We start from the raw sequence: 27786 nt of genomic DNA on the forward strand, positions 1-27786 counted from the left end.
AGGACGCCAGGAGAATTCCCCCGCTCTTCTTCGAACAGTGCCGTGGGATCTTTAATGCCCATCTAAGAGGGCAGACGGGGCCTCGGTTTACCGTCTCATCCGAAAGACAGCACCTCCGACAGTGTAGCACTCCATCAGTTCTGCACTAGGAGTGTCAGCCTAGATTATATGCTCGGGTCTCTGGAGTGGGACAGGACATAATGCATAGCTTTGAATATGCCACATAGTGTCTGTTAAATAAATAGTTTTCTATTAATTTAAACATTATAAACTAGAATGATCAAAGTATGTTTTCTTAAAGAAAAAAACTTATGCTTTGACCTGCAACCTGGCACTTAAAAAAATAGTGAATATCCGTTTGCTGTTTGTGATTGTTAGAAAGACAGTTCTGTGAGGTTCATTTCACAACGATTCACTGGGGTGTCTTGTGTTATTCCAGGATTCACCAAGATTCCAATCAATGTCTAGGTATGAATGGATAGTTACCACTGATATTGCTATGTGTACAAAATGGTTAGAACCTACATATTGACTTTTAGGACTGAGGGCATATTGTACTTTGAGCAAGTCCTTCTTTCCAAAACTTAGATTAAAGTCCCAGTGTGTTGTTCATGTGAATTACCTTTTCATAGCTTATTAGTTTTGCAATTGTACACATTGTATTGCCAGGGTGAAGCACCACACTTTGTATAAAAGTTGGTTTGGTTATATTCGGTTATTCTATTTGGTTGATAGAAGCACGTGGTATTTTCAATGAAGAAACATTTTGAGGCTTGGGTTGATTTTTGCGGCTTGGGTTGATTTTGCGGCTAGGGATCTCTGTCCCTTCCCTGGGTTAGAAGCTAACGACATTCATCATCGCTGAAACCATGGATTGCCTGCTGAGAGTGCAATGTGGTAAATTGCTGGTGCACTCCCTGTGATTTTCTGTCCACTGAAATTAATAGCCAAATCAGCCCTAAACTATTGTCATTGCCCTCCATGAAGAAATGGCTAGTTCTTACCATGTGATCTTAAGTCACCTTTAGAAAGAAAGAAAAGACTACTTGCATTTCTATTGCGCCTTTCATAACCTCAAGACATCCCAAAGTGTTTTACAGCCAATGAAGTACCTTTGAAGTACTGTTGTAATGTAGAAAACGCAGCATCCAATTTGCACACAGCAAGATCCCACAAACTGCATTGTGATAAATGACTAGATAATCTCTTTTAGTGATGTTAGTTGAGGGATAAATATTGGCCAGAACACTGGGGAGAACTCCCCTGCTTTTCTTCAAATAGTACCTTGGAATCTTTTACGTCCACCTGAGGGGGTAGACGGGGCCTCGGTTTAACATCTTATCTGAAAGACAGCACCTCTGAGTGCAGCACACCCTCAGAACTGTACTGGAGTGTCAGCTTGGATTATGTACTCAAGTCTCTGGAGTGGGGCTTGAGCCCACAACCTTCTGACTCAAAGGCGAGAGTGCTACCACTGGGCCATGGCTGATACCTTTATTTAAATAGAACTGCTTCAAGTGGAAGCCTTTCTATTGGTCTCGGTTAGTGGTGCTGTGAAAGTCCTCCCATCTATATTGGCCGGGGGTTGAGGGTTCAGCTTCCACATTACTGACATTGTGAATCACAACTTTCATTTCTGACCATTGGATTTTTCCCAACGTTGAAGGAGGGTCCATAAAGAAAAGAAAAAACCTGTCGGTCAGTGGCCAGAGAAAATAGCAGAGGATATACGCTGCGGCTATTAGCCCTTTACGTTGCTGGTCCAGCTCTGTTACCAGCATAAAATCACTGCTTGAGGTGGCTCTCTTGTCCCACTGAAATGAGACTGTCAGCAATGTTGATATGTAAGTCAATCTCCCTGACCCATCCTTTTGAGAGTAGGCTGCTTTTTCACTAGGCTGATTCACATTACGCCATGTCCCACCCAAGACATTATTGGCAAAAGGAACTCTGACCTAGTTTCACTTCAAAGGATATGGCATTTTCAGATTGTTGGCAGTGTGGTTGAATGTGCACTCTCTGAACTGCTGCCAGCTTCATATTCATAATGTCTGTCATTATAACACTTTTTTAAAAAAAAACTGTGCCAAAATTACTATAGTGACTCTAAAGTGATGCCTCGGGAACAACTGGATGAAAATTAAACCAAGCCTACCAAGGCCTGGATCATTCATGATGGAACCTGCCTTTGGAGTGAGTGGTGTTAAGTTGCTTATACATGGGTCTCCTTTTAGCTGATATAAGCTGGCCAATGGTCAGAGGGTTACAATTGACCTCAGTGTTCCCGGGCAATAGAGGGGGAAAAATCAGCCAAGTTTTCCGATTACTAGAAAATGCATATATGTGGATGTTGAGTGTAGGCAGAACCCTTGTGAGAACAGGAGTTCCCATCTAAGAAAGAACTTGCATTTATACAGTGCTTTTCATGACTTCTGGACATCCCAAAGTGCTTCACAGCCAATTAATTACATTTGCTGATGTAATGTAGGGAAACACATCAACCAATTTTAATACAAGGTCTCACAAACAGCAATGAGATAAATGACCTGATCCTCTGTTTTTAGTGGTGTTGGCTGAGGAGTAAATGGTCTCTAGGACAGCGGGAGAATTCCTCTGCTCTCCTTCAAATCGTGGCGTGGGATCTTTCACATCCACCAGAGACGGCAGACAGGGCCTTCGTTTAACATTCGAAAGATGGCACCTTTAACAGTGCGGCACTCCCTCAGTACCGCATTTAAATATCAGCCTAGATAAAGTGCTCAAGTCTCTGGAGCGGGACTTCAGCCCGCAACCTTCTGTCTCACAGGCGAGAGTGCTACCACTGAGCCAAGGCTGACACTTGCAGTATACAGAGGCTGCAAGCTCACCTGGGAGCAACACTGAGAAGAGAGGGGGACCTAATCCAATGCAGAAGTGAGAGGATTGGGGGGGAAGTGAATAACAATAAAAGGGGGGAATGGATGGTAATGAAAGGTGAGGGAATGGATTACAAGGAAGGGGAGAGGGGAATGGTAGAAGCACAGAATGATGCTTTGGAGTTGAAGAGGAAAGTAATAGGTGGAGGAAGGAGTTTGCCATATTAACTGATGACAGGGAGGGGGGGACAGGGGTCGGGGGAGACTGCAAGCTTTAACTGAGGGGTGGACAGAGTGGAGGAGGTCAGAGATTGCCACAATTAATTTGGGGGAGGGAAGAGTACGAGTTTGAATGGTAGGAGAATGGAAGAAGGGTAGCAGCTTAACTGGGTTTGCGGGGGAGAAGAGTGTTAGTTGAATTGAGGGGGAAGGGGAAAAGAGTGTCAGTATGAACCGGGAGGGTTGGAGGAGAAGAGAGTGCTTCTATGAAAGGGTAGGGAGTTGGGTGGGGTGCAGTGTCTCCGTAAACTGGGTCTGTAGGGGTTGGAGTGCCTTTGTGAACTGGGATGGTGAGAGGAAGGGTAGGGAGAGTGACAACTGAGGTAATTTTGCGTAAGTGATGGACGGGTTGGTTTGTTGAAAATCCAAATGCACTTCGCTTTACCTTTTTTTAAGATTAATAACGTATTAATTGGGGATCTGTTGAAGCTTTTGCGAGTTTTCTAGAGTGCCTCCCACAGTTGAATAGCCGGACAATACTCACTGTCTGGCCAATGGACAAAGTACAGAAGGCTGGGCTGAACCCCATCAGCAGTCACCATTGCAAGAAAGTCGGAGAGAAAAGAGGACAAAATTATGTTACGGAAATTCAGATTAACACTTACATTTTTTTAACCAGCCTGTTTGTTATTTGTTTATAAAGTGAGTGCCGACACATAATTAGGGAACTGGGTTGTAGGAATCACTGAGCCTGACAAGGTGAGGAATGTCAGTTAACATTAGTAGATAGTCATTAACCCTGGGTGTGTTAGCAGTCCTGACTTAGCTGTATTGTTTCATTCCTCAATCTGTCAGGCCTAACATTTCGGCCAAGCAATTCCCAGTGATGGCCTCAGCTTTCCGTGCTTAAACAAAAATATTTACAAAATCAACAGAAATAAGAATTTTACTTTTGTTCTTAGTATTAGATTTTTACAACTCGGAGTGCTGCTCTTTTTTTTAACCTTGTTCAGAGCTTTCTTTGGATTCTCCCCAAAAGGAATTCCGAGGAGTCTGCCAGAGGAGCCCTAATCCCCATTATTGAATTGCTCTTTGATGTCCCTGCTTGTTTTTATATTTACTTTGATACTTGAAGAATCAGAAGCTCAGAAAGTTAAGAGTAAATCTGAGCTAATGGGAGCCCAAATGCTCCTCAGAAGTTCAGGGATGTTAAAAACCCAATCTCCTGGCTTTGGGCCGAGAGGCAGAACTCAAGAACGTGGTACGGGGTCAGTCGTTTTGTATTTCTCCTGCGACTGGCTGCAGCTTCTCTGGAAGGCAGGGAAGTGGTTTGGTTTCTGACCATCTGTTTGTTTATCTCCTGCCACCTGTAACTTCAGTCACTGTGCCATCCCTGGTGTCATAGGCCATGTGCTCCTTTTTTTTCACTGTCTCAGCAAGATCATTCCACTTGTTTTTTTTCTTCAGAAGAAGAATCTGTTCCCTCTTCATACTGTCTCCCCAGGAAATTTATGTTCCTGATTTCATTGAAAAGCTGTCCTGTGTGGTTCAGTGCGGAGTAAAGTGATCACTTTAGTGAGAGTAAGCACTGAACTGTACCATTTACATGGTGTTTTATTCAGTTAAAAAAATCACGTACACATACATAGCCTCCTTTATTTTTAAGCTTTAAAGCAGAAGTATTTTATTTTCCAATTATAGAAAGTAAGAGGCAGCCTGCATTGCTCACATACACTGTGTCAGTTGTATCTCCAGTTAATCTGTTTGTGATGATGATGGTCAAAAGAGAGATATTGTTCAAGACTCCGAGAGAAATTTGCTGCTCACTTTCAAATAGTTTCCATCGGTGTAGGGCCCTCAGTTTGACATTTAATCTCAGGGACAGCACCTCCAGCAGTACAGCACTCCCTCAATACTGCACTGAAGTGCCAGCCTAGATTATGTGCTCAAGTCCTGGTGTGAGACTTTTAACCTATAACCTTTTGACTCAAAGACAAGAGTGCTACCAACTGAGTAAAGCTGACATACAAGTTTTTACTCTGAGTAGATGTAAGTACATATTATTTACTTAAAGAAAAAAGAAAGAAAGACTTGCATATATATAGCGCTTTTCACGATCTCAGGACATCCCAAAGCACTTTACAGCCAATGAAGTACTTTTGAAGTGTAGTCACTGTTATAATGTAAGAAACGCGGCAGCCAATTTGCGCACAGCAAGGTCCCACAAACAGCAATGTGATAATGACCAAATAATCTGTTTTTAATGATGTTGGTTGTGGGATAAATATTGGCCAGGACATCGGGAAGAACTGCCCTGCACTTATTCGAAATAGTGCCATGGGATCTTTTACGTCATAGAGTCATAGAGTTATACAGCACGGATAGAGGCCCTTCGGCCCATCGTGTCCGCGCCGGCCATCAGCCCTGTCTACTCTAATCCCATATTCCAGCATTTGGTCCGTAGCCTTGTATGCTATGGCATTTCAAGTGCTCATCCAAATGCTTCTTGAATGTTGTGAGGGTTCCTGCCTCCACAATCCTTTCAGGCAGTGAGTTCCAGACTCCAACCACCCTCTGGGTGAAAAAGTTCTTTCTTAAATCCCCTCTAAACCTCCCGCCTTTTACCTTGAATCTATGTCCCCTTGTTATAGTACCCTCAACGAAGGGAAAAAGCTCCTTAGTATCCATCCTATCTGTGCCCCTCATAATTTTGTACACCTCAATCATGTCCCCCCTCAGCCTCCTCTGCTCCAAGGAAAACAAACCCAATCTTCCCAGTCTCTCTTCATAGCTGAGAGGGCAGACAGGGCCTCAGTTTAACATCTCACCTGAAAGATGGCACCTCCAACAGTGCAGCACTGTCTGAAATGTCTGCCTGGCTTATGTACTCAAGTCTCTGGAGAGGGACTTGAATCCACAATCTTTTGACTTTGAGGCAAGAATGCTACCAACTGAGCCACGGTTGACACCAGCAGATTGAGTTAGGGTAAGAGGGTGACATATGACAGGTATGCTCTCAATGGTAGGTACCAATGCATCTCTCCTGCAGAGGCTGTTTCCGCACCAACAATTAGAATAACTCAAATGCCGGCAATTCTCCTCAAATGCTTTTAATCTGAAACTCAAGTCACAGAAAATTCACTCTGCCATCTAAACCATGGTTGCCCCACCAAACTGGCCAGAAAATAATGGGAAGATAAATAAATTTGTTGCAGCTCTTGGCTTGTACCTGTTGCTAGAAAACCTTGTTGATGATTAGCATTTAATTAGCAGTAGCACATACAAGTGAGCCTTGTTAGAATTCATAGCTCATTGTAAATGGACTGTGTCCTAACCTCAGCCCCAGCACACACACGCACATTCCTGCAAGTCGCTGATACCCTCATCATGCTGGCTCCCTCCCACAGGTAATAAAGCAGATGAAAGGCAGCTGGGCTTTCACAAGCAGTGCACAGAACGGAACGCTTGCTGATCCTGCTGGTCGCCTCCTTAATGTACATATTCCACGTGCTATTGGGAACTGGATGGAAAGCAGAGCCACTGTTTCTTTAATGATGATGAATCTGATGGCAGTTTTTCAAGTTAGCATTTAGTCTGTGGAGACTAAATGCCAGTAGACCTATTGGCAACTTATTTTTTTTCAGTGTGCTATATTTACACATGTCGGAGCCCGGTTAGACATTGTGATAAGCTGCTTTGTCCCAGGAGAGGGGGAGGGCTTTCATTCACAAAAGTCCACTTCTTGTCCCTCAAATGGTTAAATGAGTCGACGTTTAAATATCTATAAAAGAACATTTCAACTTGAACAGTTTGAGCCCTAATAATATATTAAAATAAGTATGAGGAAAAACTCGCAGGAGATTGATCAGATAGTTGATTTAAAAAAAATCTTTTTAGACGGAGGATTACATCAAATGACTACAGTCAGATTCGTTGTTTTAAAGAGCAGAAAGGCATTTCCTCATAAAGTATCATGTTACAAAGTGTTCTAGCACAGTGCTTTCAAAGACAACAAATCTGGAAGGAAAATCATTAATCATTTTACTGAGCTAATCCTGCATTTCAGAACTGTAGCATTGTAATTAAATTCAAACTTTATCTTGGTTATATTGCATGTGTTGTGCAGCAGGCAAGACTTTCATTTAGTGCAGTGTTTACATACTGATCAGTTGATAGATTGAGTAGATAGGTAAGGGAGGAGGAAAAGAAAGAGCGAGTACAGATAGCTAGGTATAGCTGAGCTTTGATAAGTGCATAATTTACTTTAGCAAAGATTATCAGAAAGGGGTGTTACTGCTTCCCCACAGCCTTTTGATTCAGACTCAGTTCCTGGAAGTATCTACTCTAAAGATTCTGCTGCCTGGTCACTCTGCTACTAGAATCCATTCTCACTTCAGGATACAATGGCAAACATTTTCAGCATTTAAAAACAATTGTATCTTCGTGCTTCCTAGATAGCTCAGTGGCTATTAGCACATACAAGTGAGCCTTGTTTGGTGTAGTAGTGAGCTATGGAGACCAGGACTGTCCCAGGTTTAATCCCAGTTTTGTGCTGAGATAGCTGATCTCATGCAGCATGTATTGGGAGCTGACCTCAGTATCCTTTAGTCAGGGAGGAGTTTTATACTGAATGCTGCAGTTCCTTAGATCACACGTGTTTGAAAGAAACCTCCCACATACTGATACAGGCAAGGTTTTGGTTGCTCTCTCTGGACTAGAACCGCACTGTGAAACTAAATGTCAGCCACCTAGCATTACCCAGTGTGGTACTGTGTAAAATGCTTGCTGCAAATGTTGGTGGCAGCTTGGCTAATGGCAGCACTCTTGCCTCTGAGTCACAAGGTTGTAGGTTCAAGCCCCACTTCAGGAATTAATGAGAAGCTGACACTTAAGTGTACTACTAAGGCGATGCTGTGTTGTTGGAGGCGCTGTCTTTTGAATGAGATGTTAAACGGAGGCCCCGTCTGCCTGTTCAGGTGGATGTAAAAGCTCCCATAGCGCCATTCCTGGCTAGTGTTCATTCCTCAACAAAAACAGATTAACTGATCACTTATCTCCATTTGCTCTTTGTGGGCAGGTTGGCTGCTGTATTTGCCTACAAAACAACAGTGACTACACTTCAAAAGTAATTAATTGGCTGTGAAGTGCTTTGGGATGTCCTGAGAATGTGAAAGGTGCTATATATTTGCAGGTTTGTTCAATCTTTCTTCTTTCCACCCTGCCCTCTTAAGTGACCTATGATGTAGCTTCATAACCAAAGAGCATAAATTTAAGATTATCACCAAACGAACAAAGGGAGAGGTTAGGATTTTTTTACGCTCAGGGTTGCTAGGTGATGGAATGCCCTATCAGAAACAGTGGTGGAAGCAGAATCCATAATACTTTTTAAAAGGGAAGTCAAGGGAGGCAACTTTGATTTTTACATTCTTAAGGGGCCTAACATCTGTTTTAGGTGGCCACCATGGATGCCTTAAAAAATCATCCCACTCAATTTTGGATCGGACGTCTTTTAGGCTCCTTGGTCCCCGAAATTGGACCTTATTGCATCCATTTGCAACGAGATCCAATTTCTAGCCCAATGACTACAGAAGAGCAGGAGGGAGAATTGGAGAATGTATGATAACATTAAAATGAAAACAATTTATTAAAAAAAGTGTGAATAATAATGAGCTTTAGATAAACGTCAAAAAACACAGGAGAGTAATGAGCTGTGATGAATGGCAGTAAAGCTAAGGACTGGACTGTGAACCAAGTGATCCTGATTTGCTTAAAATTTGGTGCATAAAGTTCCATAACGTTCAGAAAATGCAATGAGGCAAGATTAGCACACTCAAGTCTTTAGCTGTTCATATCTTGAACGAAAAATTTACATTTCAGTGAAAAATTGATGAACAGATAGTGTCTGAACTGTATGTGAGGTGGAGTAGATCCAATGCTAATCTTTGCAATGAAGTTTCTGGGAACTAAGGCATGGCACAGCTGAACAAGTTGGTGATGTGCCATATTCACCCGCAAAGCCAGATATGCACTTTGCTGGCCCTAAAATGTTGTGCACTTATGAGAGATCTTCTTTTTAATGATGCCAAAATATATGTTTTCACAGTAAGGCATATTGCTTCCCATTTAAGCTATAAAGGAAATGCTTACTGGAAATGTATAAGAGTGTGAATAACATGGTTATAAGAATCATATTCCAATAAATTATGAGTGACCAAAGTTATGTTGCCTTGTTACCACGAATGGACCTCTTGACTAACTGGGAAAAAACATCTGATCCTAGTGGGATAAGACTCCGGTATCATCCAGTGACTTCCCTCAAATGCATTACTTTTCTCAGAATTCCATCGCTAATAAGTATTTTAATCTCTTATTTATTTTCTTCGTTTTTTCCGAAAGTGTTCGGCTTTTTCACTTTTACACACCAAACATGATTGGGAACCAAGATGATAGGGGAGAAAAACGAAGAGAGAGAAGCACAGTGAGAGAGAGAGAAGTGAAGAGAGAGAAACATAGAATTACAACAAATTTATAGCACGTAATCAGGCCATTCGGCCCAACAGGTCTATGCCAATGTTTATGCTCCACATGAGCTTCCTTCTACCTTTCTTCATCTCACCCTTTCATGCCATCCAAAGCATTTCACAGCCAAGTATGTTTTTTTTGAAGTGGAGTCACTGTTGTAACAACAAATTTGTATACAGCAAGATCCCACAAACAGCAATGAGATAAATGACCTGATAATCTATATTTGGTAGTATTGGTTGAGCGATAAATGGTGGCCAGACACTGAGAGAACTCCCCTGCTCTTCTTCGAATTGTGCCATGGGATCTTTTATTTCCACCAAAGAGGGCATTCAGGGCCTTGGTCTGAAAAGCACTCCCTCTGTACTATACTGAAGTTTCAGACTAGATTACATGCTGTAGTCTCTGGAGTGGGGCTTGAACCCATGACCTTCTGACTCAGGCGAGAGTGTTACCAATGAGCCAAGGCGAACACCTAAGAGAGGGAGCAGCAAAATGAAAGAGAGATAGGAACAAAGTAAGAGCAGGGTTGGGGGGGGGGAGGGAAGGGAAGGGATAGAAAGAAAGTGAAAGATGGAAAGAGAGAAGCAATATTAAGGCACGAGACAGAAAGCAAAAGAAGCAAAAAGGGACCAAACCAAAGCAATACAGAGTGAAACCCCAGACACTCTGACATGTTTCATCTACTTCAGCAGCTTTGTGACGAGAGGAACACCCACCGTTGGTGATCCATCCCCACCGGCAGCTGTCTCTGTCACTCAGGCCACCTGTCTGATTGCTCTTGATACCATTGCTCAGCCCTACTGATTCCTCCTGATGCTGCCACATTCCACCTAGACTTGCCTCAGTATCTGAGTGGCAAACAATCCCCATGGGCATCATGTAGTACACACTGAGACAATATTTTCTGATACCTCCATTTTAGTCAGAGGAGATCCAGAATTTGGTCGATCTGTTTGGATAGTGTTGAAGTCATCGTTCCCAATTTTAAACGATTAACTCGAAATTTATATCAAAACTTCAGAAACAGAGGTGAAGATTCGACCCTCAGTTCGGACTCCCTGTGTTAAGATTGGCTGTCCCAGCTGTGATAACGCTGGTTGATAGCGCCTTTCTTGTTCTTGTAGAAGGATCTGTTTGTTTAGATGAAGCACTGTTTATTTTGTTTCCCCACTGGTACACTGAAAGGAATGTCAGAGCACAAGGGGCTTCCCCAGCTGCTGATAGTATGTCTGGTTGAAGCAGAAGTAGTGACAAAATAGGGAGGAGTGGGAGTTGAAAAAGCACAGATCAATACGTGTGGACATCTCCACAGCGGAGTTCTGATAAAATCAATTCTTTACATTTGAGGTGAAAGTTGTTTCTCTATGCTGTTGATTTTATTAAATGGAGTTTTTATGGTACGACAAGATTACTGTTGTGAAAACCAAAACCACACAAAAAGCTGCTTTATTGAAATATCTCTTAAGGTGGAAGCACATAATCCTTAACATTTAGACACAGTTCAACTATGTTTACATTGCAAAGCAAATATACAGCTCACTTAAATGTAATCAGAATATCTGTGTGAGGTGTTCTTTTTAGTGATAGCAATACACTGCTTATACAGAAATAAATATGTCACTTTAATCAAACCATGACCAATTCCCGTGCAATGAAAGCATCATGAAATATGATTGGACTACACTGTACCTAACTGCTGCCATTTGGCATTACACAGACATAGATTGGATGAATTGAAAATAAGGCAGTGGGTTAGCACATTATCCTTTTTGACCTGGATTCAAGCTAATGGGCAGAAAGTCATTTCTCTCAGGTGGGGGGGGGGGGGGGGGTCCTATATCAAATAGGGTACGATTATGTATTGGTTACAGTACTGAAGCGCCTTGGGATGTCTTGCTATGTTAAAGGTGCTATATAAATGCAAGTTGTTTATACTGAACGAGCAACCCAGAGTTTAAATCCCAACATGGCAGGATGCGAAGTTTAGATCTGGTGGATTCGGCGGGGGGGGAAGTCATGGTGCTCAGGTGCCAGATGACTGTACGGGACAGGCTCGATGGACCAGCCGAGTCTTTTGCTATCTGTCATTTTTGTAGGTATGAATTCAATAAATCTCACAATTTGTGGATTAACACCAGGCAAAAATGACCGCAAAAACTGCCAGATTGTCGTAAAAACCCAACTGGTTTACTAATGGACTTCAGGGAGGGGAACCTGCCACCCCCTACCTGGTCTGACCTGCATGTGACTCTAATCGCACACTACAATTAATGTCCTTTGAAGTAGCCTAGCAAAACACTCAGTTGCCGCTCAAGATAAAGGACCACCACTTTCTCAGGGCAACTAGGAATGCGCAATAAATGTGTCCTCGAGATCAAATAATAAAATAAAAATCAATTTGGGCAGTCTGAACCCAAATTGTAGTAAATCCAAGCCCCTACAGAACACAACTGCCTATAATCCAACACAAATTGGCACTAAAATAAAAAAACAGAAAATGCTGGAACAACTCAGCAGCTCAGACAGCGTCTGTGGAGGGAGAAACAGAGTAAGAAAGAAGAACTTGCATTTATTTAGCACTTTCACGACCTCAGGATATCCCAAAGCGTTTTACAGCCTATGAAGTACTTTTGAAGTGTAGCCACTGTTGTGATGTAGGAAACATTTCAGGTCGATGACTTTTCACCAGAACTGGAAAATATTAGAGATGAACAGCTTTTAAGCAAGTAAAGAGTTAGGGAAAAGGGAGGCAGGGAAAGGACAAAGGGGAAAGGTCTGTGATAGGGTGGAGGGCAAGAGTGATTAAATGTCAAAAGGGATGATGGTGCAAGGCAAAAAGGGGGTGATAATGCCACTAAATTGGTCACTTAGAAAGGCCACAAAGATTTCTGAGAAACGGGCATGCTCGTGCGCAAGGGATTGCCCTTCAGAGTTTGAGATTACGCAGCACCTTGTGGGGGCAGGGTAGAGGGAGATGTAACCTGCATCTGACCCAGGAGTGTTCAGTAGTGATGTTGGATATAAAATAAGTGGGCATAGAGCACAAAACTCACACAAAAAAAAAATTTGAGAAGAGAAAAGAGCTGCCTTGTCTCTTAACAAAGGATCCTCACTTTCTCCCCTGTGTTTTTTCTTGTGCCCGCGATGAAGAATAAATCTGCTTGTAATTCCAAATAGTTACTCACAGATACTATCATCCAGAATAAACACAGTAACCAAACATCGCAGCACCATCCCCATCAATCGGCTAGGCCCCATTTTTTGTTGTTGACCATTTTCCCATAGGGCCAAGCAGCTTTTGAGCTTCACTTGCTCAAATCCGATGCTAGGTTACTGCACAGCTTGTGTATGAATCTTAGTTACATGTAAACAGAGCCCAACTAAACTTGAATGTGAAAATCATAATGCTCCACAATTATTCATTTGCTCTGTAGTGTTTTATTACTTCTCTGCTTTTTTCATTTGCCTTGGGGCTTGATTGCTGAAGCTGTGCCTACTGGCAGCTAATTCCTACGTGGCACTGGCTGCTCTCCTGGAGAGGTTTGTGGCCCTGACTGTAGCACCCCACCGCCAGGGCGAGAGGTAGGGGTGGCGGGGGGGAGGTTGAGGGGGGAGATTTGTGGTGAGAAGTGGCATGCAAAGGAAGGAAACCAGAATGGGGAAAAAAAATGAATTAGGCATTTAAAAAGATTAGCGTTAGGCTCACACCTACTAAATATCCTAGTGTACTGGTTTTAATTCGTTTTCATCCCAAGGAAGGTTTCATTTCTGTTAAAGCCAACTTTATTTTTTTTCTGAGTAGATTATTTTAAGAGGCTTGAGTGTAATAATCAACAACTAATTCCTGCTTAACTGGAAGTGCGTTTGAAGTTTTGGCTTAAAGATGCATTCCTTTCTGGGTCTGCTAAAATACACAAAAATTAAATAAATACTCCAGTGATATCCATCACTTTCCAGCCTCTGGGAAGGCGCTTGAATAAAGAGCTGCACTTACTTCATACAAAATATGTGTATATTTCACAGACCGCTTCCTTAATTCATGAATCATTTCTAAATCTATTGTTTCTCAACTTCTTTCCTACTCCCAGTATAAATCTCCACTGATGCAGTGCTGAATCATAATGCTCCATTTACTATCACCAGTGCATTGCTGGTGATCATGTCCGACAGCTGATAGATCCTCTGTGACTGTGACCGTGGTGCATTATCCCTCCTCAACCTCTCTGCTGCCTTCAACGGGGTTGGCCACACAAACTTGTTCCAATGCCTCTTCTCCGTTGTTCAGCTCTATGAGAGTGCCTTTGCATGGTTCCACTACCACCTATATCGACGTAGCCAGCACATCTCTAGCAATGGTTTCTCTTTCCAGCCCCCCAGACTGTCATCTCCGGTGTCCCAGTCACATTCATCCGTGGCCTCTTCTTCTTCCTCATCGACATTCTGCCCTTCAGCGCCACCATCTGCAGACTCTGGGTTAGCTTCCACATGTTTGGTAATGTCATTCACCTCTCCACCGCCTCTCTTGACCCTTTGACTGCCTGTTTGTTGGCAGACATCCAGTCCTTGATGAATCTTAATTTCCTCCAGCTAAACATTAGGAAGACCAAAGCCATCATCTTTGGCCCCAGCCACAAACTCCACTCCAATGTCGTTGATACAATGACCAGGGAGGGAGATGGAATCAGGCTAAACCAGACAACTTGCAAACTCAGTATTCAGTTCAACCCAGATCTGATTTTCAGACCTCATATCTTCTCCAGTACTAAGACCATTTATGTGCACCTCTGCAACATTGCCCACCTTACTTCATGCCCTAACACCAGTGAAGCCCTTATCCATGCCTTTGTCATCTTCAGACTTGACTACTCTAATGTTTTCCATGCTGGTTACCCCCTCCCCCACCCCCACCCCCTATTATGAACCTTCCATAAACTACAACATGTCCAGAATTCTGCTTCCTGTATCCTATTTCACACTAAGTCCCCCTCACCCATCATTCCGTTCTCACTGACCTGCATTGGCTCCGTGTAAAGCAATGCCTCAAACTTAAAGTCCTCATCCTTGTCTTTAAATCCTTCCATGGCTTCACCCCTCCCTATCTTTATAACCTCCTCCAGCCCTATAAGCCCAACCCCCGAACTCCATTTTTCTGACTGACTCTTGCACATCCTCATCTCCCTTTGCCCCATCATTGGCAGGAACATTCAGTAGGCTGCACCCTCTGAACTAATCTCCACTAAACGTCTCCACCTCTCCACTTCTTTACCCGCCTTTAAAATCGTCCTCAAAACCCATCTTTTTGACCAAGTTTTTGGCCACCCTTCCTAATCTATTCTCTCCTCGCACAGCATTTACGTCAAAGGTGCAATATAAATGGAAGTTATTGTCATATAGATAATCACGAACCAACAAGAGGGAAAAACCTACTTGATCTTGTCTTCACCAATCTACCTGTCACAGATGCGTCTGTCCATGACAGTATTGGTAGGAGTGACCACCGCACAGTCCTTGTGGAGACGAAGTCCCATCTTCACACTGAGGACACCATCCAACGTGTTGTGTGGCATTATCACCGTGCTAAATGGGATAGATTCAGAACAGATCTAGCTGCTCAAAACTGGGCATCCATGAGGCGCTGTGGGCCATCATCAGCAGCAGAATTGTATTCCAGCACAATCAGTAACCTCATGGCCCGGCATATTCCTCACTCTACCATTACCAACAAGCCAGGGGATCAACCCTAGTTCAAGGAGGAGTGTAGAAGAGCATGCCAGGAGCAGCACTAGGTGTACCTAAAAATGAGGTGCCAACCTGGTGAAGCTACAACACAGGACTACATGCGTGCGAAACAGCAGAAGCAACATGCTATAGACAGAGCTAAGCGATCCCACAACCAACGGATCAGATCAAAGCTCTGCAGTCCTGCCACATCCAGTGGTGAATGATGGAGGACAATTAAACAACTAACGGGAGGAGGAGGCTCCGTGAACATCCCCATCCTCAATGATGGCAGAGCCCAGCACATGAGTGCAAAAGACAAGACTGAAGCGTTTGCAACCATCATCAGCCAGAAGCGGTAAGTGGATGATCCATCTCGGCCTCCTCCCGATATTCCCACCATCACAGAAGTCAGTCTTCAGCCAATTTGATTCACTCCACGTGATATCAAGAAACGGCTGAGTGCACTGGATACAACAAAGGCTATGGGCCCCAACAGCATCCCGGCTGTAGTGCTGAAGACTTGTGCTCCAGAATTAGCTGTGCATCTAGCCAAGCTGTTTCAGTACAGCTACAACACTGGCATCTACCAGACAATGTGGAAAATTGCCCAGGTATGTCCTGTCCACAAAAAGCAGCACAAATCCAATCCGGCCAATTACTGCCCCATCAGTCTACTCTCAATCATCAGCAAAGTGATGGAAGGTGCCATTGACAGTGCTATTAAGCGGCACTTACCAATAACCTGCTCACCGATGCTCACTTTGGGTTCTGGCAGGACCACTCGGCTCCAGACCTCATTACAGCCTTTGTCCACACATGGATAACAGAGCTGAATTCTAGAGGTGAGGTGACTGCCCTTGACATCAAGGCAGCATTTGACCGAGTGTGACACCAAGGAGCTCTAGTAAAATTGAAGTCAATGGGAATCAAGGGGAAAACTCTCCAGTGGAAGATGGTCGTGGTTGTTGGAGGCCAATCATCTCAGCCCCAGGACATTGCTGCAGGAATTCTTCAGGGCAGTGTCCTAGGCCCAACCATTTTCAGTTGTTTCATCAATGACCTTCCCTCCATCATAAGGTCAGAAATGGGGATGTTCGCTGATGATTGCACAGTGTTCAGTTCCATTCGCAACCCCTCAGATAATGAAGCAGTCCGTGCCCGCATGCAGCAAGACCTGGACAACATCTAGGCTTGGGCTGATAAGTGGCAAGTAACATTCGTGCCAGACAAGTGCCAGGCAATGACCATCTCCAACAAGAGAGAGTCTAACCATCTCCCCTTGACATTCACCATCAACATCCTGGAGGTCACCATTGACCAGAAACTTAACTGGACCAGCCATATAAATAGTGTGGCTACAAGAGCAGGTCAGAGGCTGGGTATTCTGTGGCGAGTGACTCACCTCCTGACTTCCCAAAGCCTTTCCACCATCTACAAGGCACAAGTCAGGAGTGTGATGGAATACTCTCCACTTGCCTGGATGAGTGTAGCTCCAACAACACTCAAGAAGCTCGACACCATCCAGGACAAAACAGCCCGCTTGATTGGCACTCCATCCACCACCCTAAACATTCACTCCCTTCACCACCGGCGCACCGTGGCTGCAGTGTGTACCATCCACAGGATGCACTGCAGCAACTCGCCAAGGCTTCTTCGACAGCACCTCCCAAACCCACGACCTCTACCATCTAGAAGGACAAGAGCAGCCGGCACATGGGAACAACACCACCTGCACGTTCCCCTCCAAGTCACACACCATCCCGGCTTGGAAATATATCGCCGTTCCTTCATCGTCGCTGGGTCAAAATCCTGGAACTCCCTTCCTAACAGCACTGTGGGAGAACCTTCACCACACGGACTGCAGCGGTTCTAGAAGGTGGCTTACCACCACCTTCTCTTAAGGACAGTTAGGGATGGGCAATAAATGCTGACCTTGCCAGTCACTCCCACATCCCATGAACGAATAAAAAAAAACGAACATCAAACTAAATGGTAACCTTCAAAGGGACCTGAAATGGACAAGCTTTCTTTGTATGACTATCAGCATGTAACTAATCCGGATACACGAGCTAGCTTTGGAAACCAAATGATGTCATGGCGCAGTGTTTTAAGTGCTGTGTCATAGAGTAGACATGCATGCGATTGCCCACGTGGAGAGTTCCTGATTTTAGTTGTGTTATTAGTGGCAGAAGTGTATCGTGGTTGCCAGGCACTATGCTGCAGGCCAAGTGGGAAAGTCAGAGAGGGAGAATAACCCCAGGCAGCTTTCCTGATCTTCCTAGCAGCTAGTTCTAGAGCGGCAATACCAGAGGCCTGAGAGCTAAGGAAATATATATATTTGGAGGAAACTCGAGAAGTCGAGGGATAACATGAAAGAAAGAAAGAACTTGCATTTATATGGCACCTTTCACGACTTCAGGACGCCCCAAAGCGCTTTACAGCCAATGAAGTACTTTTGAAGTGTAGTCACTGTTGTAATGTAGGATACGTGGCAGCCAATTTGTGCACAGCAAGGTCCCACAAACAGCAATGTGATAATGACCAGATATTCTGTTTTAGTGAGGTTGATGGATAAATATTGGCCAGGACACTGGGGGGAACTCCCCTGATCCTCTTCAAAATGATGCCATGGGATCTTTTACGTCCACCTGAGACGGGGTCTCGGCTCAACGTCTCATCTCAAAGATAGCATCTCTGACAGTGCAGCACTCCCTCAGAACTGCACTAGAGTGTCAGCCTACAGAAAAAAGGTACTGTCAGCATATATTCATCGAAGGGCAACCTGTCCCTCTTTGCATGGATTATGCCATGTTTGAGTTCTACTCTTTTGGTACAAGGAAAGGCATAAGAACATAAAGTATGAAACAAGCAAGTGCCTTTTAGCTCATCGAGCTCATTACTTCCAGTTGGCCTTTTGCAGTTTGCTCCATCATACCTAATTTATAAAGGACATGAATAGGTAATTCTTCCAAGAAGAGAACTTGGTGAATTTTCTCCCTGACCACTAAATGTTATCAAGCAAACCCTGCAAGATATCAGTAAGATATATGTATTTAAGAGGAAGCTAAATAAACTTCTTTACCCAAAGAGTGGTAAGAATGTGGAACTCGCTACCACAAGGAGCAGGTGAGGCAAATAGCGTAGATGCATCTAAGGGGAAGCTAGATAAGCACATGAGGGAGAAAGGAATAGAAGATTATGCTGATAGGGTTAGATGAAGAGGGGTGGGAGGAGGCACATGTGGAGCATAAACACCGGCATGGACCAGTTGTACATTCCATGTAATATTCAACCCAGACTGTTGTTGTATTCCAACAAATGTCATTCAACCACAGAGGGTTTCATCATTTATATCTCTGGCCAAATGCGATGGCTACATGTTATGTGAAGCACCACTTACCATTAACCACAGGTAAGAATCCGGAGCCCCAATAGCGAAACATAGCCGGGTTTATATGTAAAGGAACATGTCATTTTAATATATTTGGTCCAATGGAGGGGGTGGTGCTAATGAATAATGCATCCCATTCCCTGCAGAGAGAAAGTATGTTTCTTTTTTAATCTCTGAATGGGGCACTCAATCCATTGGTGGAATCTGTGCCCATGTTGTCAGAGGTGCGTCCATGTTTCACAGATTCCAAGTACTGATCCTGGATTATGGCGCTGGGAGTCGAGATAAACATGAGGTCATTTGTGCTTTGTCCAACTTTTCACAGTGTTCCACACTCAGGGGATTGCTGTTCAATCTCACTCATAGTTAGATTAATTCCTTGTATAATGGGCCTGTATTGGATAATATGGAAACACAGACCATCTCTTAGTACGGATTTCAAACTGAATTTTGTTAAAGTAACGTTAGTCAGTCTGCGACTGCATGCCTGTTTGGGAGTGTTGCCATTGTGCCACATGGGAGACATTTAATTGTTTAAAATAAAAGCATGATTCAGACCCCAAGGTCTTACATATTATTCATTTCATTACAGATTCATGGTATCAAACTGATCTCAGGATAAACAAGAGCAGACCAATATTCAACCAACCCCAACTTTTTTTGTTTACTTGTCTTAATGGAACATTTCTCCTCACTAAAATAACTTTCCAGATTTGAAAGAGCATGGTGTTCATAACATAAATATTATTCCAAGCTGTAAATTTTATTCCTGCAGTCAATTTTCTTCTTAAACAATGTTTTAATCTTTTGTGTGCCTATGACTTCCCATAGTTTTATTCTTTCTCTGCTCTAATGCTGTTTTATAATGTTCTGGATGTTTTAACAGTGGCTCAGTGACTACCTCTTTATATATAAAACGAAAACAAAAAGTTTCTGGTGTGTTTTTCAAAAGAGACCAAGTAGAGAAGTGAACCGAATTCTCATGTAAGGAGTTGGTCCTTAGGTTTTCCTCCTGTGTCTTCTTCCCTACTTTGAATCTTCAGCTGGCACTTGGCTTCAGTGCAATGGATCTGCTACCATTCCAAGCAGTCCTGCTGCTCTGTTTGGGAAGGCCGACTCCGACAATTCTCTTGCCCCTGCAAGCAGCTGGAGTGGCAGTTGGTAGCATAGCCCCACCGCAAGGCCCAGTTAAGAACTGGCCCCATCCATCACTTGACGTGACAGGCTGTTGGGAATGTCGGTCCAGCCAGGATTCATTCTGAACCACAGAGCTGTGGAGCAAGAATCCTGAAACCACAGCTTTAGTCTGCTCCCACTCAATAATGAATGAATTCCTAAAATGACTAATTGGATTATGCATAATATTAGTCAGTTTACTAATTGTAAATTGATTTACAAGCCTGTAATTATTTGGGCAATACATTAACATTGATACAAATACGCTGAACATTTCAAGGAATAGATTGATTTGCCAATTTAACAAGCTGTGAAAAGATCTCCAATATATTAATAAATTGGTCAATATTTTCTTCTCTATCATTTCTATATCCGACTCCATTCCTTGTCTGTTCTTCACAGCTCTGAATGTCTGTGAACACCTTACCACTACTTGAGAGTTAGTTCTCTTAGTCAAATCCACAAGACTGTAAATCGTCTGCATATCTCATCACACATTGAAACCTTCAAAGTTAGAAGTCAAGGTGATGATTGTTATGTGGTCATTGACCCGCTGTCGTGAGATGTACTAGGGTAGATTTTCAACTTGCCCAGGCATAACGCTGGCATTGCCATTATAGAAACTATCAGATTTTCATTCGCATTGGAAATGAAATCGGGCGGTTTGTATTATGGGCGGCCAATCAGTAACGCCAATCTTATCACGGGTGGCAAGTTGAAAAGCCACCACACTGCGGCTGGGCTGGTGCAGGGGTGCGCAGTATTCGCAGCTCCTCGGGTTGATAATGGCTCCTTGGCCATGGCTGTGATACCCTATTTTAGTGACTTCCTAGCTTCAGTCATGTCACCCATAAGCACACTGAAAGGCAAAGTTCAGCCTCTTCCTCCATAGGTTGGGGGAGGGGGGGCAGGGAATTGAAAAGTGAGCCACGTGGGGTAGATTTTAATTTTCACTGCCGGCCGGAAAACTGGTGGTAATGGATCGGCCACCTGTTAGACAACAACAACTTGCATAGCGCCTTTACCGTAGTAAAACGTCCCAGGGCGCTTCACAGGAGTGTTATCAAACAAAACTTGACACCGAACCACATAAGGGGATATTAGGACAGGTGACCAAAAGCTTGGTCAAAGAGGTAGGTTTTAAGGAGTATCTTAAAGGAGGAGAGAGAGGTAGAGAGGCAGTGAGGTCTAGGGAGGGAATTCCAAAGCTTAGGGCCTGGGCAGCTGAAGCCATGACCGCCAATGGTGGAGCGATTAAAGTCGGGGATGTGCAAGAAGCCAGAATTGGAGGAGCGCAGAGATCTCAGAGGGTTGTAAGGCTGGAGGAGGTTACAGAGACAGGGAGGGGGCGAGGCCATGGAGCGATTTGAAAACAAAGATGAGAATTTTAAAATCGAGGCGTTGCTGGACTGGAAGCCAATGTAGGTCAGCGAGCACAGGAGTGATGGGAGAACGGGACTTGGTGCACCCAATGTTCCTTTCTGTTGAAGTCGGTGGAAAGAAAAATCGGGTGGGGCATATAACAGGCGACCAAGATGCTACTGGCAGTTTTCCGTCTGGCGGCGAAAGTTAAGATCTACCCCTTGTATGAGGATTGAGCCCATCTCCTCACAGCTGGTTTATAGTCACCCATCCATCTGTCCTTTTGGTTGGCAAAGACAAGAGAAACCAAGAGAGGAGGGAAGAGAATCAGTAATGCTGTAACAAAAAAAAATCTGTACTTTCTGAGCTATTATATGTGACAAAATGATCTTCAAATCATCTTTGACCAGGTCTGCAGATGCATTGTGACCAGTTACATTGCTGTTATAAACCTCCATGAGTGCCTCCAGATTGTAAATTAAGGCAGAAATAAATTACTAGGGCTCCAGAGTCCAGCCTATACAGTAATAGCAGGCCCCTTTTATTTAGTTCTGCATTTATTGCTGTTTAATAGATCGTACTTGGCGAGGACAAAAGGTAGCTTCTGTGTACTAATAAACACCTTAGCCAGTGGCCATCGTGTTTATTCAGTAAAGAAGCTTTTTAATTCCTCACGCACTCTATAATTGCACAACATGTAAATGTTTATCGCTCAGAAAACTCTTCTGCGGTTATAAAAATCTGTTTACGGTGGAAAGAATGTTTCATTCTGTTTTTCCTCCTTTTTTTTTGTTTGAATTTGTATCTTAGGTTCAGTTTACTGAAGTATGACCAGCTACCATGGCAGCCCAAGCACAGAGCACTGCCACTGAAAAGAAAGAGGGCAAAAGTTCCATTATTGAAGGGGATGTCTTCACAGAAGCTAACAAGAAGTCAGCAGCGTCTGCAGCATCACGAGGTACGTGTCAAGTTTGAAAAACAGCATTGAGCCCCCCTCCAATACACAAAAAATTCAGTCCAATTCTAATTTACTCAGCGCACATCCTATTTATTAGACCGAATCATCCAGATGCAAAGTCCAAATCTGGCTGACGTGGCAAGCTTTTAGAATGAATCAGAGAGCAGGCCTTGGCTGTACACTGCCACCAGTCACTTCTGTTAGAAATGTACTGATTGTGCAACCAGTTAGTGAAGAAGCAGAGTGGAAGGAGAACGTTGGAGGAGTTGGATTCCAGCGACTTGTGAAGTTGCCACTGGTGTTGGATTTGGGCCATGTGGGTTGCTGATGAACTGAATCTGGCTGGGCTGAATGTGACTAAATCTAGTTTGAGTAATCCCTTCACTGACCAGTTGCATTCATGTCTACGTTTTCTGGATTCCACATAGTTGTGGAGCAGTCGTTTTGAATTCTGCTTTTGGTTTGTTAACTATTGGTCATTATTTAATCATTTATTTATTTATTACAGTTCCTATAGAATTGAGTCCATTTCACGTGCTTTTCATTCACAGTTTGCTCCAGAGTTATTTAAAACCAAAAACACCATAGACAAGCCACCACTGTGAACGCTGTTTGTTCAGACCTAGTTTCATGCCAACGAAAGGGTGAATCATCTAATTCAGTGGGCTCCTCTAGCATGCAGTTGGTGTTATGCAAGAGATGTTACTTCCTGGTATGTTCATGAATACATGAAAAGAAGTTGTCTTGGGAGCTTTTGGACATTCTTGGTTTGGGGGAAGGGTGTGTTGCCTCCATTTTGTTCCCTTTCTCTTGGACAGCACCCATACTGTTCTTATTGGTGAGGAAGACAAAATAGTCCAGTCCAAACATCTCTTTGGAGACTCACCTTGGTCAACATGCTTTGTAATCATGTGAGTAACGTTGACAGTGTGTATTTGATTGGTGTGGAAATGGAGCCCCTTCCCTGACCCAGCCTGCTTTTCATTCTGCTCGTGGCCAATCCAAGTGGTGCAATAACTGAGAGCAATGTTAACATCATGTCAACAAGTTCTAGATCCAGATTGGAATAGACATTCCAGAGTTCATGTGTGTTTGTACATGGTCTGTGTAAGAAGTTTAACTGATCATTTGGCCTTTTATCAGTCCACACTTTACATTCTCATAAGCCACAGAGAATAACCGTTCTAACACGGGAGGTTGAAATTCCTCTGTGTGCTGTTCCTAGCACATTGGTTAATGCATCCACATAAAATTCCTTTGTGCTATTTTCATGAAGTTGTTAACAGAGGAGTTAGTGACTTTATTCCAATCGCGGTCAGTGAAATTTCAACCTCGCCGTGGCCCTTGCAGATGTATAGGTTTCCATTGAAAGTGTAGGGTGAGCTTCATCTTTAAAGTGGGCAAAAGTTTATGACTCTCAGAGCTTACATTTATCGTTTACTTCTCTCTGTTAAGGCTGTGTGTTTCGCATGGGCTGAATGGGTTGTGCTGAGTCCGTGAGATCAGAGTGACCCTCTCCCCCCCAAAATATGTCAATGAGTTTTATGGAGTTTTACTTTGATTTTAGGCGACATTGAGAGATTTCATGGAACGTCATTGACCCCACGCAATCCATGCAAAAAATACATTCCTAATAATACTTGGACTTTTAAACCTGCACAACCCACAATTTTCTACAGCTTTGAAGCCTATTTCCCCAAATAACACTCACTTGGGGAAAACAAATCAATTCCCTACGACTGCAGATGTAATATACGAGCATATGAAAATGACGGGCAGAAAAAAAGACCAGATGGTCCCTCAAGCCTGCCCTGCATTAATGATGGCTGAAGCATCATGACTAAACACTTCCTGCCCCCCCCTCTCACCCCCCCCCACCGCCCCCCTAACGGCAGCCAAGTAATCTCCTTGGAGAGGCAAAAAAAATCAGAGAAAAGCCCAGGGCCAATAAGGGAAACAATACTTTGAAAAATTCCTCTCCGACCCCCTCAGGCGATTGAAACCAGTCCAAGAAATCATGTGGACCATGTGTTATCTGTAAAGCCACTTAGCTTCTATATGCTGCGATCTCTGCCCCAGTCAAGAACACGGTCCAGCTCCCTCTTGAAGGCAAGCTGAGAGTCAGTTGTATGCAACCTTATGTCTTTCACCATTTCAAAGTGTCACTCTACCTTCTGACTGGGGCTAGGACCTCCAGCCACTGAATGATTTCAGTCGGTCCTCCTAGCCACACCACCTGGCTGATTGTTTACATTTGGCACCATCAATCACAACAGACTTCATCTTGCTATTATCATGGTCAATAAAAAGACTGGAAGGCTGATTTTTTTTCTTAAATATGTTTAAAATTGGAATTATTTGGGAATGCACTTTAAAAAGAAATAAAGTGGTGGGTCATGAAGGTTTGTGTTTTTTTGATGCCCCACTTATTATGTTTTAACATGTTTGAAGATGTCAGCAGAGAAATGATAAAAGTGACGTGTAATACAGTTTAAAGAGAGTCAGTCCTTCTGAATTCAGCTACCAATCAGCTGACCATCATGTAAAAAAATAGTAATGAATTACTCAAAATGGCTAGCTAGCAGTAAAATGGTATCCTAATCCAAGAAAATGCACACTATCTCCCAGAGTGTGATGCAGGTGCTGATTGAAGGGCATCTTTGAAGTGGAAATTTGAATCCGTCTTTTTTTTACTTCTCTTTTTTTTTGGTTTTGATGTTCTAATGAAGAGCCTGCCAGCCTGACCCATCGAAGTAATGACTAGATCTTGATTGATCATTAGAATGGTGTTTTGGAACTGCTGGAGAGCAGCGCCCTTTCTTGATAAAAGAAGAGTTTAGCAAATGAACCTGGCAAGTTATTAAATGTGCACATGCTTTATTTACTGCATCTTAAGCACTGTGTGCAAAATGGCTGCTGCGTTTGCCTACATAACAACAGCGACTGGCCAGCGAGCAATTCATTGTATGCAGCGTGCTTTGAGAGGCTTCCAAAAGACATGATAAGGCGCTATGTAAATGCAAACCTTTCTCAGTTAGAACTGTCTCAGGATAAAGGAAAAGAATTGCTCTGGCCACGATGGCTCTGAATTTCCTTGGGCCTCCTGCTGAAATGCTGCCATAAATTTGCTGGAAGTGTGACGGAAACCCCGTGCTCAAATGGGATTTTCGCCATACTTCTGCCGCAATTATGGCGACACAGTAGCAAAAAGTCCGAGGAAATTCAGGTATTATGTATAATATGTAATATGTTATTTTTTGTATGCATTCACAATACATAACACTAGAGCAATTTTTCCCCCTAAATGTGGTAAGCAGGGATTCTTTTCACGATCCATTTGCCAACTAGTTACATCTGTGGTTATTACAATTTTTAATATATATAAAATACCGTCTCGTCATCGTGCCGCTTATTCTACTTGTGATGTCTTGATACCAAGCCAAAAATTACCTTTTTCTATCAAAGTTTAACGAGTCTGAAAGATTTAGTTTTCATCGGCCCGTTGTGCATTTTCTGTGAGCAGTAGTGAGACACGGATACTTCTGACGAAAAGCATAACGAAGGTGACATTAATTATATTAGCAGAATGTACGCTTGCTGTTCGGGTAGGTAGCAGCACATTCTCTGTCCTGGTAGCTACCTCAGGTCTATCAGTGACAGATAGATTTCAATCACTGCTGCTAATTGGTTATTCCTCATTGCATATCATAGCTTACCTCCCCACTCAGCCATTTCCTGGTGGGCTGGGGTCACATTCCCTGAGGTAAATGACCCGGCCGCATGAGATTTGAATTGCCTTTATGGATGCACTTAGAGTTGCCGGCATCATTACGTATGAGCAGGATTTTCCGACATTTGGATCCTGGAAAATTGCACTCAAACTCTTTCCCCCGCCCCCCAAATTTTTAATGATTTAATATTTCAATCAAGTCTTTTAAAATGTGGTCAGGGTAAGCAGAGATTTCTCAATTGCAGATACATAAATATCTAGCCACGTTTTTGATAAACAGAATAAATATGCATGAAGACTTTTTCATGTCAGTTCTATCCTGAATGATTAGGTGCTCTAAAATATGGTTAAAATACAATCTTATTACCTTTATGTCACAGTATAATTTACTATTAGCATGTTACTGGGGCAGCACAGGCAGAATGAAGGCTAGTGCACCAACAGCTCCTGTCAGTCATTTTAGCACTACTCCAAAAGGCAGCTGCTATTATATCTAGGTTAGTTTACTTTCTTGTCTGATGTAATTTATTTGCACCAATTTGCTCACTATCAAAGGACACACATATTGTTCAGTTTTAATGTGTTATTTACACATAAAATAACCTATTTACAACTGTGAAAGTGCCGTAGGGAGAATGAATGGTCTTCTGCTCCCACCTATCTGTTATATCAGAGTTTAACAATCTGTTTTGCTAATAGAATCATTTATCACACTGTGGTAATTTATTGTGCCTCAGCAGTATGGGTCTCTTTCCTTCTGATCAAAAGAAAACAGAATAGGTCTAATGAACTCAGACACATTACTTTACTTAACCCTTTCATTGACACAATCCGGCAGTGTGGTAACAATGATGAAAAACAACTACAACCATTTTCTTTGGAGGGAATCAGGGATAAGGAAGGAGTTATGAATCGAGTTGATAACATTGACAAATTGTACTGTGACCTTCATTCTGAAGACTTTTTTTGGTTTGAATTAATTTTTTTGTATGTCCTATAATCCAAATGACATCTTGAGGTTGGCCGATCTAATCGATAATAATCCGTAACAAATGCTGTCTAATTGTTTTAAAACATTCACTGAAATGGGGCAGTTTAAGAAAAAACATTGTGAGTAAAATAAAATGAACTGTCTTAACTGCTGTGGGAAATGTTGTCAACTGTTCCTCATAGGCTTCTTCCACGTTGGGATTAGGGTTACCAACTCTGTTTGGACATTTTCCTGGCGGTTTCATCACATGACCTCCCGCCGCCAACTGCCCCGCCCAGTAAAACAGCCTTTTCCCCTATCTCCAATATTTTTATAACTAATAAATGAAAGTGTTCAAAGAAATTGGAAAAAAAAATCATAATTTTTGTACTGCCCCTCTGATTTTTCTCCTGACAGTGTCCAGGAGATTAATCTTAAATTCCTGGAGACTCCAGCGCAATCCTGGAGGGTTGGCGACCCTAGTTGGGATTGGTGTCACCGATATGGTTGATGTTACAATCATATATAACCCTGGTAAATAGGTAAAATCAGCAAGCATTTACTGTCACTGCTGAGATTAACTCTGACAAATTGTAGGGACAGGCAAAAAAAAATCAATGAGGTTATATTTCACTGAAATTCATTTTCCTTGATTTTCTTTTTTAACTTGGGATCGTGATGTGTGATCTGGGCTGAACCATGTTTTTCCAAGATAGGTCCCATCCTTTTTAACTGAGGTTTCCAAGTTGAGTTTGGACCCCCAGCTTTTTCCTAACGACCCTCATTCAGATTGGAATGTTTCCCCTTGGGTTTTTTTTAAAAAGAGGCAGAGGGCAACTGAGGGTCAAACTGATGTTCCGCCCAAGAACACCTGTGAAA

At 43.0% G+C, this 27786-nt stretch overlaps 1 protein-coding gene across 4 annotated transcripts in view; it reads left to right on the forward strand.

The window, feature by feature from the left end:
- gli2a (GLI family zinc finger 2a) overlaps window positions 1-27786 on the forward strand; it is a 301684-nt gene that overhangs the window by 50924 nt on the left and 222974 nt on the right. For 2 of the 4 annotated variants that reach the window (XM_067987117.1, XM_067987120.1), the window contains exon 3: window positions 22060-22207. In XM_067987117.1, the coding sequence (XP_067843218.1) occupies window positions 22090-22207 (118 nt within the window). In that variant the 5' untranslated portion in view covers window positions 22060-22089. Of the gene's footprint in view, window positions 1-8151; window positions 8266-22059; window positions 22208-27786 lie in introns of those variants that run through there. The other 2 variants (XM_067987118.1, XM_067987121.1) reach the window with 2 other exon arrangements.

Source organism: Heptranchias perlo, chromosome 7, assembly GCF_035084215.1.
Source record: "Heptranchias perlo isolate sHepPer1 chromosome 7, sHepPer1.hap1, whole genome shotgun sequence".
NCBI classification, from domain to species: Eukaryota; Metazoa; Chordata; class Chondrichthyes; order Hexanchiformes; family Hexanchidae; genus Heptranchias; species Heptranchias perlo.